At 39.1% G+C, this 18883-nt stretch overlaps 1 protein-coding gene across 8 annotated transcripts; it reads right to left on the reverse strand.

Annotated features, from left to right (window-relative positions):
* Nucleotides 1–33: 33 nt before the first annotated feature.
* Nucleotides 34–18716, reverse strand: LOC115771049 (E3 ubiquitin-protein ligase Nedd-4). 8 transcript variants are annotated; one of them, XM_030716597.1, is made up of 18 exons: nt 18552–18716; nt 17730–17917; nt 8725–8807; nt 8571–8652; nt 7457–7495; nt 7221–7390; nt 6558–6705; nt 6341–6465; nt 5870–5969; nt 5298–5567; nt 2907–3011; nt 2507–2744; nt 2318–2442; nt 2121–2262; nt 1903–2059; nt 1546–1839; nt 1085–1483; nt 34–1020 (listed from the first exon to the last, which is right to left on the reverse strand). In XM_030716597.1, exons 2-18 carry the CDS (start codon nt 17892–17894, stop codon nt 918–920), a joined length of 2745 nt encoding a protein of 914 aa, XP_030572457.1. In that variant the 5' UTR covers nt 17895–17917; nt 18552–18716; the 3' UTR covers nt 34–917. The 8 variants fall into 8 exon arrangements, with proteins under 8 accessions (XP_030572457.1, XP_030572451.1, XP_030572450.1 ...); XM_030716591.1 differs by lacking the exon at nt 5298–5567 and having other exon boundaries at nt 35–1020; nt 7230–7390; nt 18552–18713; XM_030716590.1 differs by lacking the exon at nt 5298–5567 and having other exon boundaries at nt 35–1020; nt 18552–18713.
* Nucleotides 18717–18883: the final 167 nt, after the last annotated feature.

The following is an 18883-nucleotide window of genomic DNA, read 5'->3' on the forward strand; positions in this document are numbered from 1 at the left end:
CGGCTTTTACATATATCAATTATTTCGTTTCAATAATAAACATTTGGAATGCATTATATAATTTAAATTTAACAATATACATAAATTTGATTTGCGATTTAGTGGCATTATTTTGCAGTTATTTTTTTTAACTTTATCATTTAAAATTGGAGAGACTTATGCACAGTCAACATCATTTTTAAATACACATACATTTTTTAAATAGTTATACAGAATTAAAAAAGTTACATTTAAATGGTCTTTATCAGATGTGAGTTAGGCAAAACTTTTCTGTCACACATTTGTTATAGACGAATATTGCATAAAAATAACAATTATAAAAAAACTTTATATAAGATATATATTTTCCATTTTGTTGTATACTTAGTTGATTCTCTCGACCTGTGTCTGTCTGTCTGTCTGTGTCCAGGCAATGCATATTTAATTTGTTGTAGTTTCATATAGGTTCTCTCTACTTTATACAATTTTTTTTTCGACAAAATGCGAAACACAATACACTCATTTTAGACCCTTCAATTTGTTATTACGGGCTTGTATAGTCTGCTCCAATTATGTGGACCTTGGGTCTGCCACTGGAGCGAATGTGTGTGTGTGTGTATGTGCTGTGTGTGCTTTCGCCTAGCTAAAAATACATACGAAACAGCACTAAACTAGCAAAAATGATTATAATACAAAAGCAAACGAACAAATAAGTACACGAGTGAGTGGCGGTGGTGTTCCTAGTAATTGCAATGCGGTTGCCCTGTTGCGGTTGCTGCAGTTGTTGCTGTTGCGGTTGCTGTTGCGGCTGCTGTTGTCCTTGCTGTGATGTAGTTTGTCGCCGATGTTGCTCCTCCTCGTATAACTGCTGGACTGTTTGCCACAGCTCGGCACTATCAACCACATTGCCAACGCCGTCGCACACAGGACCGGTGTTATTAATCAACACCGGCAAATCCTTGGCTGCCCTCAATGGCCTTGATAAGCTTATCCTTCAGCTGCAGATAACCCTCATAGGGTGGCAGGTCCAATCGATTAAAGCTAAAAGCACATAAGACATGCTTTTAAATAAAATGCAAGCATTCAATCGAAATTAGAATCTTACCAGGTATGTGCACGGGGAAAATTGTTGGGTGTGCCCCACTTTTCAATGGTAAACATTTGCGGACCATTCGATCCGTATAGCTCCTTGAAACCATTCATGGGCACACGTGATGTTCCCGTCACGAACTGCAGCAGACGGGAGCGCATCTCGTTGGAAAAGGACAAAACGGCGCGCCAGAACCATTGGATAATAATGTGATTCATGTGGTAGTCGCCCTTATATAGCGTATTTTCGCGCCAATCCTTTACATCAATATTCTGTATGCCGCACATCAGCAGCTCAAGTTCGTGTTCGTCAAAGATTTTGATTAGATTCAGCGGTATGATGGAGCCAAAGCCATCCAAGAACGCAGTCATTTGATCCTTGACGCGCGCCACAAAGCGCCACTCGATGACAAGTCTAAAAGACACAGATGTTTTTATTGATATACACATGGAAAGGGCTTTTATAATGCCACTCACTTAATGTATTCATCTTTGTTTTCGTTGGTCACGTCAATATTGGCACCGCCCGGCTTGAGTTCATGCTGACTCTTTTGACCAAACACATCCTCATCCAGACAGAATGTCAGCTCCAGAATGCGCGGGTCGTTCTCCTTGATCCACATCAAGGAATTATAGTACTCAGTATCCACAGATTCCATGTCCTTCAAATCGATTGGCTTCTGCAGCATCATCTTGTAGAAGGGACGTATGAAGAAGGCATCCAACAATTTGCCATGATAGACAGCCATGCCAGCTATGCGACCAATAAACCTAGAAGCAAATCGAGTACACAATTTATTATAAAGAAATGTATCAATTTAAACCGCAACTCACTTGAAATAACTTAAATGCTCCTCGTTGCACAGACCGCTGCCGTTATTGATTTGCAATGTGTAGTTATCCATGGCGGAGTACTCGAACAGTCCGTAATATGGATTAAACATTTCTTTGGATAGTAAATAGAACCATTCTCTGGCAAGGCCACCATAATCTGTATACAGAAAGCAGGCTCTTAATTATTTATATTTATCATATTTGTTAAGGTAACTCACCTAGGCCCGTCTCTCCTTCAAATTCTACCCATAATTTAGTCTTTAGTAAATCGGTTTTCGTCACCGAACTAATAATTCTATACGAGTCCTCCAATATCGACGTACGGCGAATGCGTATTTCAAATTTATTTGGTACATTTGTCTGCAACAAGAACAGAAATTAGTTGGGTTTTAATGTGGGTCTGGATAATGCTTACAGGCTTTCTAATATGACTCTTGAAATACTCGTATTTCTGTTTGTAATCTCGCGAATAGGGCACCGCTTGGCCGGCGATATTTGGATTTGACAAGCGCGGATCCTCCCACTGCGTAGTGCGCGTATCTAGATTAAGATGACGGTTACAAATAAAGTAAGTTATATTAAGTGTTTGCCAGTTGGCGCTTACTGTGATCTATGTAGAAGACGCGACCATCCGTATGCACGCGCTCCTCCCAGCCCTCGGGCAAGGGGCCCAGATCGTCCTCGACGCGTCGTGTTTGATTTGGCATCGGACTGGCGCGTCCATTGCGCGGATCAATCCAGGTGGTGCGGCGTGCTTCATGATCTATGAAGAAGGTACGTCCATTGGGTGCCACCTGCATGGACCAGCGCGGTGGCAGCGCTTCCTCCTCACTGGCTGCGGTCTGCAAAAGAAAACACGAGTCAATTAACCTTGCATATATATTTCGATATGGGGACTGTTCCGAAATCAAGTGGTTTATATATATTGTTGGCAACTAAGAGCACATGCATTATCATACGATATAGGTACATGGTAAATATTTTGAATATGGAATGAACTTTACTTGATCCGTGGGCACAGCCGCGTTGTCTTCCTCGGAATTGCGTCGTGTGGACGGAGCTGAGATCTCTGAGGGATTGTGGCTGTCTGTGTGATCGGTGTCTTCACTCTAATATAAATATGGATGCAATATGTTTTGTTTATAGTCGTTTTTTTGTTTTATTGCAATTGGAAGAAACAGAAAAGAAACGATTCCAAAAATTATAATCAATTTGGGCAAGCTTAACCAAAACAAATACAAAAATCAATTAAAAAACGAAGCAGTACACGAACATAGATTGCAGAGCCAATTAAAGAGACCATATATAAGACATAAATATATATTTCTTTAAGAGACTACAACCAGAAACACAAATTATAAAGACAGATGGGCAAGGTATGGTAGATTGTTAAAAGATAGATTCGATGAAATGATGTATAAAATATGTCATACAGAACCTGGTAGCATTTACAACCTAAATACAAACATGCATAGATACAGAGTTATATTAAGCAGCGCATTAGTTAATCTAGATAAAGTACTAACTATATGCATAACACCCGGATCTATATACCTGTAAGTTTTCTACACTTGCTCTTGAGTTTGCTGTCGAAATTTTGAATGTCAAATGTTATATTTTTGCTTTTAATTTGAATATAAGCGTATTTTCCCATAGCTTACCCTAGCCGCGACACGCGACCATTTTAAGCCCATCCAAAATTTGTCCTCAGTTGAAAGATTTCTGACACAATTTTTACTTGTTTTTTGTTATAAACATGGAAAATTTGGAGCTAAAGTGAATGCAATATTATGATATTGTGCTTTTCTATCATTTTGAAGTTGAGTGGTGCCCTCTTTGGGTTGGGACAATTGAATATAAGGACGAAGATGGTTTTGGCATCAAATATCCTTGACAGCAAAGGCAACAACAACGACGCGAGAAGAGTACAATTTTTTGTTTCTGAGACAAAAATTTGAAGAGGACGAAACACAAACTAAAAATGATAGTTAATACTTATGACTGTGTGTGTGTGTATGTGTGTGTGTAGTGTAGTGTAGTTTAGTGTGCGTGTGTATGAGTGTGTGATTGTGTACTATGTAGCGCAGTGTATGCTAACCAATTGTCTATTCTGCAGCTGGAGTTGGCGTCGTCTCTGCTGCCTGATGTCCAATTGCTGGCGGCCCAGGCTGCTGTCGTTGGCGCGGCGCGTCAATAGATTCGTTATAGCCGTGTTGACCAGGTGGCCAGGTGTCTGGCGCACCGGTCGCAAATCGTTTTGCAGGCTGGTCGACGAGATTTCTGGCTCCCTACCAGTGTCGCGATGTTGCAGTGAATTGTAAACAAAACTGAATTTGTAAAGAGTTCAAATGATACGAGTTAAAGAGACGGCCACAACGTGGGTGGGGGAAGGAAAAGGGGCGGGTAGGGAAGGATAACCGTAGGCACACGCCATGGAACAGGTTGTGGACAACACAAACAGAGGGCGGCACGCCAGGGTTAACGTCTTCTTAGGGGGGATATTTCGAATGCTAACACAGAGTTGGGCATATTAACCTGGCATGGTCCACCATTTGGTCGGGTTCTATTTCGGCCTGCTCAACTATTGTATCACAATTGTTGCTGTTGTTAGCTGATGCTTGCGACTGTCTGCGTGAGATTTGTGTAGGTGTTGTGGCTGTGGGCGTTGTATTGTTATTGTCCTCTATACTCAAGAGACTGCGGGCATCCTAAGTGTAAACGTATATATATATATATATACAGGCATGACAAACATGTGCGTATATAGGTAGAGAGTGTACATAAGATGTAAGATGATCTGCATGTCAAGAATGGTTCAAAGTTATGCTGAACAACGAATGGGCTATTCTTAAAGTTTATTCTAATTAATTCAATTATGATCTACTGTTCCTATGGATTATAACCCCAGATAATGTCGGACAATGAATTGAAATGTTATTGCCGTTAATGTCAATTAAGCCGCTCAATATTTGAGGGATTTTATTTGTTTCTAGTTATAGCCTTGCTTAAGATATCTTGAATACAAAAACTTTGTTTTCAACTATTTGTTTCCATGGCAGCTGCATGATATTGTGGTCGGATCTGACAGACTTTCGATATGTGTTTTGCCTATAGCAAAGATACAAATCTACTTCTGGGCATATCCCAATCAGCTGCTTTATGCTGATCTGGAATATATACGCCTAAGTTTTCTTTAAACTTCTCATCACAAAACAGACTTCAACTAGCTTTTAATATAAAAATCAACTAGCAGACTACATAAATAGTTGGTTAGGTAAATAAATAATGATTCAGGCAACACATTAGCTAGAAAATCAATAGAAGGTTGCGATTCTAGCGATTGTGACACATATCCCAAATATATATATAGACGCTAAGAGACTGTTGGGCATTACAAACAATCGCCTCAGGTACAGATTGTGGTCGAGTATATCACAAGTTTGCGCATTGTCGGACAGTGTTAGCTGACGATCTGTTTCGCTGGCTGCGGCTGATTCATCATCTTCCTCCTGCTCAGCCTCTTCCGGCTGCTCATCGTGCAGCTCGCCGCAGTGCAGACAACTACTCTGGTTATTTGCCGTGTCAGCCAAAAACTCCTCCTCATCCTCATCTTCCTCCTTCTTCTGATCGCTGTCAGCGCTATTCTCAGCCCTTGCATTGGCTCGCTGTTTGTTGTTGTTGTGAGTGTATGACAAAAGCTCACAATGTTTATTTTACAGGTGATGTGTCAGGTGAATTGTGTGTATGCGTGTGTGTGTGTGTGTGTGTTGTGGGTGTGTGTTGTTGGAAAGTTTATAAAGATCATGCATAACAATTGAGTCAATTGTTAACCACACATGCAGCACAATATAGTTGTAAATTGGTAGTAATAAATTGTATTTGTTGTTAATTTGCATTGTTTGTTAATTAAATCAAATAAAAAAGGTCTTTTGTTGGTTGCATTCGGGTAGGACTTGCTTGCACTTACCGGCCCACGTCCCGACTCCGTATCATCCACACTTATGTGAAAACGTCTTTGGAAATCGGAGGCCAGTTGATCAACGTTTTGGCTATTGTTGCTAGTCAAGCTGCAAAGATAATTAAGAATTAGTTGTTGATTTCGTAGAACTCTTAATTAATTGTCAAAGTCTAGTACAAATGTGAAACTACATTCCCGACAGGAACTAATGTGAATAATTATGAATGTCTAATTATAAAATGTCTAAAACATGTCTCAACTTTCACAAGGATCTTGGCAAATGAGTTTCATGCGCATCGAATGGTAAGCAGAAAAGTTTAATACAAGAATTTCGGGTGGACCTTTCCAAAACCCCCTCCAAACGTGCCCCTCTTAGCACGTCCAGTTCGTGCTGTGTATTGATCAGTCAATCAATCAATCAGTCAGTCGGTCAGTCAGTCAGTCAGTCAGGTGAATTGTCTTTCGATAGGTTACACTCACATGGTTGGCCTCTCCCATTGCGTCGTGCGCGCCGCATGATTCACATAGTATGTGCGTCCATTTGCGTCCTGTCGCTCCTCCCAGCCGGCGGGCAATGCATCCGTGCCGCCGCTAGGAAATGGATGCTAATCGGGCAAAAACAAAGAGACTGGTTAGTGAAAAGTGCAGTTAATAGTAGCTAGAGAGCTGTGTGTGAATGTTGATGTAGTTTATTTACCGGCTGTGCTGATTGCTCGCCGGCATTTGTAGCCTCGACATGCTCCCATTCGGCGTCGCTGTTGTTGCTCGAGGGTTCGCTCGGTTCGCGTGTCTCGCGTATGAAGGCATGATATATCTCCAGGGTGCCCTTGATGCGTGATTTGGCGCTATATTTGCATAGATATATAGAGACATAAATAAACATATAGTTAAATAGAGCACTGAATGAGAATGTTTATGCACATTAAGCTGCCAAAGGCCAGCAAATAGACAATACAGATACAGACAGTTACACTCTACACACACTCACACATATTTACAAATTATAATAATAATAATAATATTCCAAAACCATAAACAAATATACACAAAGCGCTGTCTAAACATCAACTAAAAAGCGAATGGGAATAATTTAGAGACGAGTTTCTAGTGCGGTATACGAGATATCTGAAGAAGCAATACGAAATGCAACATCTAATTACAAATGAATCTCTAGATAGCTTAGTTTAGGTTATTTTTGATAAATATTCTTTGGTTTTTGGTCTGTTGCCAGCTAAGGTTTACAATTTAGTTTGGTTTGTCTTTTACTTTGATAGGTTACTAGTTATATATTTATTATGCTGTAGTCTAAATGAACTGAAATTAAATAAAGGAAATCAAACTGCAACTCAAATAAACATACCCTACTGACCTGCGCGGACGCAGCGTATAACTTTGTGAACCAATCGTGCGGCCCTCCTGCTCCGTGGGCAGATTCACCAGCGTCAGCTCGACCATGCCCAGGAAATCGTCGCGTGTCAAGCGATTCTCGTCGAATACTTGAAACACCAGCTTGTGCTCAGACGGTTTGACCTAGACGAATTACAAATTTAAATTTAAATTCTGTTGCATTTAAACATGTTTGGATTCTGTGCTTACCCTGAATATGAACTCCTCATTCCAGGATGGATTTAGTGTCTGTTGGGATTTTCGAGGAAATGTTAATTGACAAGTGCGTGTGCTCTAGTCGAAAATGTCCGACTAGCAAATTCCTGGAACCCAGCAACGGGCTGCCGTTGCAAACATTGAGACTTTTTTCCAAAAGGGTTTGGGACTTTACATTTTGGGCAGAATGTGGGGCAGGTATTCAATGAAATACTCATTATCTAAAATAACCTGTACGAGAGCCTATATACCAAATTTTGTGTATCTAGCTCAAATAATCTTCGAGTTATGTTTAGAAACAGATGCCTGAAAATCGATATTTATCGATATTTCGCTTAGAAAACCTTTCTTTACAATCGTTACGGATTGATTTTACAAAAACAAGGCCAAATATTTTTAACTCCAACATGTCTAGTTGCCGGGATCAGAAGGAAACAAGGGTTGCATCAATCGATATTTATCGATTAATCGAAATGGAGATAGGTTTGTTATAAGGGATTGTATATTGAACACTTCAGTCTCCAAATTGTAAAGTTGCTGGAATAGAGAGCGAATAAGAGTTGTATCAATCGATATTTATCGATTAATGGCAATCGGACTAGTTATATGAGAATATACCTATTTTTAAACCTCCGACTTTTTCAGTTTACAAGACCTAAAGCGAACAAAGGTTTTATCAATCGAACCGATTCGAAATGCAATTTCAATTCGATTAGAACCAGCATTTGTTGGTTCAAATCCAGTTCGCAGAAAACCTCGTTTTAAAATCGATATTTATCGTCTTTATTAAGGTTTCTTATACGAGAATGAACGCTTTGAAGTTCAAGTGTCAAGTGTTTATCAATCTAACCGGTTCGAACCGGTAATTATATTTGATTAGAACCAGCATTTGCCAGTTCAGTTTAGTTTTCTCAGCAAAACCCCCGTTAGAGCGTGACATGTACTTTTCTCAAGATATTATTACTCATTCCCAGCATTTTCACAAATATTTACGCCGGACTTTGGCAAGAAAATTACGAGCAATAATGGTGGGGCAACAATGGACTGCCGATAAGATAAAGCAACCAATTTCTGAGCCCACAGCTAGTTTCGCGGCATTTGTAATTACCTTCTTTTTGGTTTTAGTTAAAACCGAGTCAATATTAATATCACCGTTGATTGTATTCAAATCGATTCTGACATACGGATCACTGGAAAACAGCAGAGATTGAGACGTGTTTGATTACAGATAGCAAATGGGGGGGAGTCTAGACAGAACTTACCTGGCGCCAAAAATGTCCTTCTTGGCCAAGGACTTGCCGCTGAGCACAACTATGCGCAGGTGACACGAGTCGCCAGTGTCGTTCTGTAACGAAAACAAAAATAGAATGAAAAATGTGAAAAAGTTAAGACAACAATTTAAGACAGCGCCAGCCAACACAGCCGAGCGTGCATCAAATGAGCCACTTCTGCTTGCCACATGCAACCGATATCAAAGCGACAACAACCTACTGCTATATACATTTATTCATGTATGCAAATTTATATGTATATATATATATGTGTGTATAAAGCACGAGCATATGCTTGTGCTTAAGCTCGAATGCTGCCGGCCATAAGCTGCGTATACTTAATGCCAGTGATTACGCATACGCCGCGTTGCTGCCGCGCCTAATTTATGCACTTCAATGCTGAAATCTGAAACACAAGATGTTGTGTGCGTATGCGTGTGCGTGTGTATGTTATTCTTCTTGTCCTTGACCCAAGCAGAAGCACAAGCACAAAGGGAGTCTCTCACTCGCATGCCAATTATGTGCTGTACACTTGGCCATATAATTAGAGTTAAATACACATTTTATAGTTGTCACAAAAGTGCATAATAACACGACTTTAAAGTTAAGTTTTAGTGTTAATTAATTTGCCTTTAATGAGTTGTCAACCAGTACCCAAGGCCTGAAGCGAAGGAATACTCTTGGATCTGATACTCTTGTTCGAGTCGGAAGTGCCCGACTAGGAGATACCCTAAAGTTTCTTATCCCAACAACAAATGCAGCTCGTGCTGGGCGGGGCTTAGCTTTAAAAGAATGAAAGATACTTCATCTGTATATAGAATTCTATAAGCCAAATTTGATTACTATTACCTATAAAACTGAGGAAATTTGCTCAAAATCGATATCGATAACGATTTTAATCGATCGCTTGGCAACGGGGCCACTTGTTGATAATCGGAAACAAAAAATCAAGTCTCTAGCTCTTATAGCTTCTGAGACAGACAGAGGGACATGGCTAGATCCACTTGGCTATTGATTCTGACCAAGAATATATATGTACATATATAATTTATAGAGTCGCAAGAGGCTTCTTTCTGTTACATACATTTGCACAACGTCATTTTCTATGTGTCCAGGGTATAACAAAACAAAAATAATCAAACTTATTTTCCAGTTTTTTGATACGTCTACACACAAATTTTAATGTCAACTTTAATCCCTGTGAACTTTATGCAGATGGCAGAGAAAACAAACAAGTTGTTTGAAGAATAAAGTTTCCGTTGACGCAATCTAAAGCAGCTTGTGGTGAAATTACAAGTAAATGCAAGTAAATACAATCATATATATATATATATATAATGTATACAAAAGGCAAATACAGATATAAGTAACTATAAATATATGTTACAACAGCTCGAGACTTAGTTGAGGGTATCTCCTAATCCGGTTTTTCCGTTTAGAGCTCTCCGATTATTGTCTTACAACATTTGAATTATTTCTATAATATTTTATTTATATATGTATAGCATGTAAAGTAGTGTCAACGTTGCGGCGGCTGGCGCACATTTTCCGCTTTCATAGTCGAATGCATTTTGCAGAAAACTATGACACGTTTTCCATGAACTTGTTATATTGATTTTCAGCGGGCTTTTCCATCTTGGAATGGCTGCGGTTTCTGTCCGCTGTCTGCCAACTGCCGACTGCCAACTGCCGACTGCATTGGTATGTCGAATAGCTGCAGCAAAGGCATATTACTTTTAAGTACAGGTTATTCTGGGCCTGGTCTGTAGTCTGTAAGCGTGTCAATGACGAGTGCGCAACAGAATTGTGGCCAGCATGGAGACTGAAATATACATCAGCCCACCCCGAAGCCAGCCTCGATTAAAGCAGTCAAGCGGTCAATCAATCAATCAACAACAGCTACAGCCCGCCCGCTGGCTTAAGAGCAAAACCCAAAGCCCAAACCCTTCTTTGGCGCCGTGACACTAAGCCCCAAGTTTAATTGATTTTTAGCCATCGAATCTCTGGTGGTGATGCATTGCCCCACGGTGCAGCAGACAGCTGTCTGGGCAACAAGCTAATCACATTCATCAGCCTTATAGCAATATATATATTCAAATCTTGAGTAACAAGCCATAGAACATGCATATACATATATCTAGAGAGTTCTTTTTAGCTACGCCGCAGCACAAAGAACATGTACATTATTTTGGTTCCATTGTTGAACAAGGAGGAACATGTACATTATTTTTGTTTCAGGGTTGGATTTTTTAATAAATCCAGTTAAAAACTTATCGATTGTTCAGTTTACTTTGTGAACCAACTCCCTGTCTGAAGGTGGAGCTTGTGAAGTGAGTTTATTGGAATCATCAGCCCAGATTAAGCAACCAAACATATTTTATATATATTTTCATATATATTTTTTCAACATTTTATTGAAACACTTTCTTTACCAAATTATAATTGCGCGCCGGTCTACTGAAAATATTGCAAGTCGTAAATATTTTCATATGCCAAAGACGCGCTAAATTTAATCTGCATCCAAAATTGGCAACTGCCAAATAATGCTTGGATATAGATTTAGGTCCAAGTTCTAGAGTTTAAACAATATTTGAATAAACAAAGTGTAATTTGGGCAACAGCTTGGTTTAAAGTTCGGGTCGGGTTTTGAGTTCCAATCGATTCGGCCTAAAGCCCGTTGCAACCAGTTGCTTTTGGGTTTAATAGTTCTAAGAGGAATTAAATAATAACTATTTATTATTCAGCGGATAATTAGCAAGCATTTTATAGAAAACAATATAGAGATCTTTATTATTTGTCTCTTAATGCACATTATTTTAAATAGAAATATCTTTTTTATATGTTAGCTTATAGAACTTCTTATGTGAACTTCTTTTCAGCAAATTTAATGAAGGTTTGAAGTAAGATAACTTTTGAAAAGTGAAGTTGATCATAGAAGAGAAGATAGATAACTAAATGGGTAGGTAGATAGATAGCGAGATAGACAGATAGATAGATAGGTGGATAGGTAGATAGATAGATAGACAGATATCTAGATAGATAGGTAGATAGATGGATTGACAAGTATCTAGATAGATAGATGGTTAGACAGCTATATAGATGGATGGATAGATAGTTACTATAAGAATCTATATTAACTCCCTATTGATTTAAATCGTTAAACGTAGCGATTATCGTGTCTCGCTCAAAATGATTGCCAAAGCGAAGTTGTTGGCTATCAAATCAGATTCCTCAACATGTGACAGGTGCAGCCCGCTTTGAACTTTTCGCTGATTAATTACAGACCAAAATATATGTGTGAATAATCAAATTCGTCTGATAAGGTTGTTAAATTTCAAGTCGAGCAGCCCGGACGGAAATGTGATTTTTATCTACATCCATTATATAATGCCAGAAGACTTTGTAACTGCCGTTGACAGTAAATACGCAGAAATAAGACTAACTGCAGAGCTCATCGAAAAATATGAGTATAGCCCATAAGCTTAGTAAAACACCATTAACTAAATTGATTAAATTGATTTCTCTACTCCCATTTTTTTTGCACTCATCTAAATGTCAGTGAAAATTCATTACACAAATTGAACTGACGTCGCATATGAGTTTAGCAGAGTTTTTCCCTTTGATGGATTGCACAGTGCAGATGGATTCAGATGAATTCATTTGTAGCATAAACATTGATTTGATTAAGAACAAAATCCATTTCTAGTTAAGGGATAATTATTATAGTTGGACAGAAAAACAAGCATCTGTAAATTAGATTTGATGAACGATTTTCGTACCATTATGCACGTTTTATAGAGTTGGGTAAATATTTATTTGAAATTATTGTTGTTGCTACGGAGCGAAAGATTTATATAATAAGAATTTGAGTGAGTTTTGAACACATTTATTACATATCACATCAAAATACACAAAAATCTGTAGAGCTGGACGTGACGTTTACTCTAGCCAACACATAAAATATGGTAGCGCTCCTCTATGCGATTCTCAACAATTCAAGTAAGCATGACAGATTTTAATGTGTTGTTAGTAAATTAGTAAGTGAGTGAGTCTTAATGAGTTAGCAAGCAATAGTGTGGGTGAAGAAGAAAAACGGAGAGAGAGAAGAGCAGGGGAAGAGAGGCTCTCAGTGGGAGCGAAAGATCTTGATAGTTATAGAGAATGTTTGAGAGTAATAAAGAGAAGGCTTGGTAGTTAGATAGACGGAGAGCGTGAAAAAGTGAGAGGCAGAGGGAGAGAGAGAGAAAGAGAGAGAGGGAAAGAGAGAGAGAGAGAGAAGAATAGACTGTAAGACTGAGAGTTAAAGATAGAGAGCGTTAGAGAATTAGACAGGTAAAGAGAGTCGGAGAAAGCCGAAGGCATATATTTTGTCAGGGAGAGATGAAAAATATTCAAGAAAAGCCCAAGTCTTATGAAATTATTACTTGAATTCACGAAATTCGTGAACATAAAAATGCACAACTTTAACGGAGAGTTCTATGAGGCAGCATTGATTGCGGCTTAGGCATAAGTAGGTGTGCACATTGGAGAGAGGAAAGAGGAAGAGAGAGAGTGGGAGAGGGAGAGAGGGAGCGAGCCTGCGATCACACTTACTTCACTGTTATTGAAGCCATGAATTTGGCCATCTTCACCATTGCTTGTGGTTGTTGTTGACTCGGCCATTTTTTGTTATATTTTGTTAACGTTGTTTTTATAATCCACGGAGAGTGTTAATTATTGCACGCCTATTAACTAAAAAAGCAATAAACATTGAGGGTTATCAGCGATTGGTTTTAACTGCATTGAACGAGATTCGCCGAAAAAAAAAACAATTGAATTTTGGCGCAAAAACCTTTATTTCTATGCCTTTTCGGAGTCTTTTGCACTGCGCCTTTATTTATTTGCAGAACCGAACAGGTTTTCACCACAAAGATTGAGTATTTTTGTTATTTATATATTCGATCGTACGGGTACTCTCGGTTTTATTTATAATTGTTGCGGGTTTCTTTTAGTACACAAAATTAGGTCTGCCTCAAAGTGAAACATGCTAAAATGTAAAAGTTTTTGGCATACGCATGTGTGTGTGTGTGTGTGTGTGTGTATGTGTATGACTAATCAGAGCCCAAAAGAGCAAACGCATACAATTCGCGGCGGGGAGAGCGGGTGCGGCAGCGGGTGCGGCAGCGGGAGCGGGAGCGGGAGCCACAATAATGCGCGATGGCGAATCTTGTTTTCACATTGCGACGTTGATTCTTAGCTCACGACAACGGCAGCCAGCAAAAGGCTGGACTGACTGTTGCTTTTATGTACACATATATACATATGTATGTACGGCTGTTTTATATAATTAACACATTTTCACAGAATTGTGTACAATAGTATTTCAAAACGAACGCGGCGTTTTTATTTTTATATATATCTTTTTTTTTTTTTGTATTATGTGTGTACATAATTCAATTATTCATTTATTTATCTCTCATTAACAGCCGAAGCGCAAAGGCAACGATAGTATTAATAATAATAAACAACAAAAACAAGCAGAACAACACAACAACACACCAACACTATTGCAGAAACATGTTCTTTTCCACTTTCTTGTGATTGTATTTGTGTAGCGACAGCACCAAAAAGAAGCAGCAACAACAACAACAACACGACAGTTGCCGCTGCCTGTAACGGGAGCTCTCGCGTTCTAAGCTAAACTAAAAATAGTGCTCCAAAACAGTGTGGCCAAACGGTTAAAGCTAATAAATGCTAAGCGAGCGACGAGATGCGCTCCAAAAAGCTTTTGTGCGGCAGCTCTTAATGGTGTGACCAAAATGCGGCTAAATAAAATGGATACATTTTCAGAAAATGAGCGGCACACTTGCCATTGCAAGTACATAAATAAACAAAACAATTAAAAAATAAGTTCAATAATAAACAAACGCATATGCAAACAGTGTGTACACATTGTGCAAAGTGCCGTTTACAGTATTTTCACCACTTCAAGGGCAAAGCTTTATGTGCGCGCGAGCTTTTCAAAACAGGCAGCGCAGCTCACGAGTGCGCTGGCAGCTGCTGCGCGAATAAGCGGCAAAGCAAACAAAACAAAAACAGATGATTTGAAGTAAATAGCTGCGTGTTGATGATTTGATGTGTGAGTGCGTGCGTGCGTGTGTGTGTGTGAGGGAGATGTGAATGAAGTACCGTATTTAAAACATTGCCCACGCAAAATCCACTCAAAGCCAAATATGCGTCAACACATTATAATTAACATTTGTTTGCAACCGGCTTACGTCAAGCATTAGTTTTCTATATTTAAATAATTAGATGCACGATAAGCACCGCATTAATGGACTTGTACTAACCCACCGGCAACTGTGTACATATGTGTCTGTGACGTTGACGGGCGTGTCTATGACTGTGACGCAATTATCTAGACTGCGACTACGAAACTTTGACTAGTTGACGGGCGTGTCTATGACTGTGACGCAATTATCTAGACTGCGACTACGAAACTTTGACTACGCTTGGCTGTAGAATACAAAATTTATAAAGCTCACGCTGAGCAGAAAAACGCGCTAACTGCAGCTTGTTAAGTTTTGGAGGGCGGTTAACACAAACTCACTAATGAAGATAAAGGCAGCTGCCCGACTAACTGACAGCGCGTTAAATGAGTTAAACAAATACAGTGAACGCTGCCGTGAGTTAACAATTGCAGCTAACATCTACTTTGTGGCCCACTTAACATATTCTTTAAGAATAGAGTAGCAGAACATTCGCTCATTCATTCTATCCTATATGTTAACATAGTACTCTTATGTATGTTTATGCTCAGCTGTCTGTTAGCAGAGTATTCACTGTAGCTGAAAGTCGCTCAATTCATTTCATTGAGAGCTCAAATTACGCACATTCAAGTGCCATTCAAGACAGACAATTGCTGTTTATAAATTCAATTAGCAAATTAATTTGCAAACCTAACAAAAATAAGCACTAAGACTTTGCTTTTAAGTGGGTTTTTTGTTGTTTTTGTTTGTTTTCAAGGCGTCAATGTTTATTATTGTTATAAGGCAGCATTTTCTAGTTGTTTGTTTATAGAGGAAAAGCGCAAAAGTGCGAATTTTCAGGCACATTTTCATTGGAGCTGGCATTAAAGCAGCGCCCAGCACCTAGAAACGTGTCTTTTAAAGATCTCTGGAATTTGATAATTACACTCAGCGCTTATCGTGCCCAAGACCTTATCTCGGGCCACAAAAGCACACATAAAAATGCTTAACTGCCTGCAAGTTGCGAGGTTGAGAATGTTGTGTTCTTTTGTGGAATCAAAAGCACTTTGATTTGCAATAGAAAACCAAAAATCTAATTTCGTAATTGTTATCTATATGTGTGTGAAAATATGCATGCACGTGTATGTTTACATAAACCAAAAGTTTATTTCACTTTTATGATAACTAAGTGTAAAATTTAGCAAAGCTAAACCTATTTTTAAATATCACCCTACTACGTGATATTTCAAGTAAGCCTTATAGGTTTTCCTGCTATGTTTATCAGTTTTATATTAACCAGTGTTGTTGGTCATCTAATAAACCTTAGTAGTGTGTGTGAATAGGTATGATGTACGTGTGTAGGTATGTATGAATGTGTTTGCATGTATGTATGTATCTCTGCATTTATGTAGTGATATATATGCACGTTTTCTTACACCAAACTCAGTTAAGAAGGCATATAATTACTATATAGATGTGTGTGTGTGTTTGTTCATATATGTGTGTGTATATGTGGGCGTGTGTGTGTTAGTGTATGCAAGTATGTATGTATGCATTTATGTATTTATGTATGCATGCATGTTTGATTTCTAATACCAAACGCAGACTAAGCTTATTTGTCGCTGTACTGCAAATTTTAATAAAACGAATTTCTACCAAGTGCTCTCCTCCTCGATTCTCAAGAATGCAAGTAGGCCTTGCCGAAATTCAACAAGGCAGGAAACGGCCTGTGGAGGAGCAGCTGGAGGCGGTGGAGCAGGAGGCGGGCGGGTAAGTAGAAATGTATGTATGTAGATGTATGTATGTAGATGAACGTGTGTGTGTGTGTATGTATGTGTGTGTGTGTGTGTGTGTATGTGTGTGTGTGTGTGTATGTGTGTGTGTGTGTGTGTGTGTGTGTGTGTGTGTGTGTGTGTGTGTGTATGTGTGTGTGTGTATGTGTGTGTGTGTGTATGTGTGTGTGTGTGTATGTGTGTGTGTGTGTGTGCATGTGTGTGTGTGTGCATGTGTATATATGTACATATGTATGTGTATGTATGTATGTATGTATGTGTATGTATGTATGTATGTATGTATGTACATATGTATGCATGTATGTATGTACATATGTATGCATGTATGTATGTACATATGTATGCATGTATGCATGCATGTATGCATGTATGTGTGCATGCATGTATGCATGTATGTGTGCATGCATGTATGCATACTATGTGTGCATCATATGTAGGCATCCGGACATGTATTCATACATGACCGCATACATGCATGCTTGCAGATATGCAAAACAAACAGGCATGCATGCAAATGTGTATGCATGTATGAGTGTTGTTCTATTATGTCAAATGCTGTTCAAGTTTACAGCTAAGTGTTGTGAATTAACAATTTATTTGGCCAATCTAATAGTAATTATCTTTACTCATTCTCTACTCTAATTTACTCTTTACTCTCCCCCTTTTCAACTCTCTTTCGTTACCATTTGAAACATTTGGGAAATACCACACTTTCTTGCTTTTAAATGTATTTTAAAACATTAACAAGTAATGTCGCCTTTCCCCCCAGAACATTAATGCGAGTCACAGATGTTTTTAGGGTTGATTCCCATAGTCTGGAGAGATTAGATTGACTGTGAAAACACCGTAAAAATAAATATGCATATATGTATGCGCATGTGTGTGTCAGCACTAAATAACGCAAAAAAAAACGCTGATAAGCAGCGAAGTTCCCACTTGCAGCCCAAAACTGACCCCCCCTGCAGCCGCTACTCACCACAGCTGCCAACGATCTGCGTGGCGCGTGTCCGTTGTTGTAATCCAGGCGCTGCTGCTGCACCTGCTGTTGTCCCGCCACAGAGGCGGCGCGTCGACGTGGCGGCGGGCGTGGCACATCGGCCGTTGACGAGGACGCAGTCACAACGCTGCTGCGTGCCGACATTGTGTAAGGCCTACGATCTGTAGCTGCAATAAAAAAACGACAAAAAACAATGAAAGAGACAGCAATAAAACGATCGAGAGAGGGAGACAAAGAGACAACGGAAGTGCATCTTTAATGAAAAGCACACAAAAGTGCTTTAACAATAACAATAGCAAGAGGTGCGAATAAATGGAAGCTGCTGCATAGCAAGGCCAAAGAGACAGTAGACAACAAAGGCGTACAACGAACGGTACTTGTAAGGTACACAAACACAAACACACACACACACGCGCAGTGTCTATGTATGTGCGCATAGAATTCATATGACCAGCAAAGCATAAAGCCAAGTAATTATCCAAGCGCAAAGGGTTCAACGCCGTGTCGACCTGGCCGGCTTCCGTCATGGCCCCAAAGCTCTAAACTTATTCTATTTTACTTAATCTTTAAAGTTAAAAACACAGATACGGACGCACACACACACACACACACAGCCATACACACACTGATTGCCGCGCTTACTTGCACAGCAATTTTGCTTGATTTATGCTATATTTTTAACTAAATTGTTCTACTATAAATGTGAGCATGTATTTGTGCAATTTATGAATGCATACACATATAGGTAGGTGTATGTGTGTGCGTGTGCGCTGATACTTGAGGAAAACTCATCTCACGTACATCTTTTTGCACTGCCAACTACACGATACGCTACGGTTTCGTTTTATTCGCGTGTCAACACTAAATCGCGCTTACATCTTCCGTTTCACATATAGATAAATTGATTGTTTATTTTATTCAACACAAATATTACAACAATTTTTGAACTTTCACAGCTTAACACGCCCGACAAAATCCGACAACTAACTTATTCCGATATGTCTGTTGATAACTTTCGAGTGCAACTCTGCGGTCAGAGTAGCGAAATACAATTTACTAGAAGCAGTGTTGTTAAATACCAATTAAAATATAAAGTGTAATTTTATAAATCAACAAGTAGCCAAAACAACTAT

The sequence above is a fragment of the Drosophila novamexicana genome, unplaced genomic scaffold (assembly GCF_003285875.2).
Source record: "Drosophila novamexicana strain 15010-1031.04,08,12 unplaced genomic scaffold, DnovRS2.1 tig00000024-arrow-pilon, whole genome shotgun sequence".
Taxonomy (NCBI): Eukaryota; Metazoa; Arthropoda; class Insecta; order Diptera; family Drosophilidae; genus Drosophila; species Drosophila novamexicana.

Bases quoted from the DNA above. Each gene is read 5' to 3' on its own strand.
- LOC115771049 (XM_030716597.1), bottom strand. From the start codon at position 17,894: ATGTCGGCACGCAGCAGCGTTGTGACTGCGTCCTCGTCAACGGCCGAT. The intron at 7,391-7,456 runs GTAAGCACAGAA...TAATTCGTCTAG, and splicing joins ATGAGGAGTTCATATTCAGG to GTCAAACCGTCTGAGCACAA. The intron at 1,484-1,545 runs GTGAGTGGCATT...TGTGTCTTTTAG, and splicing joins AACAAAGATGAATACATTAA to ACTTGTCATCGAGTGGCGCT.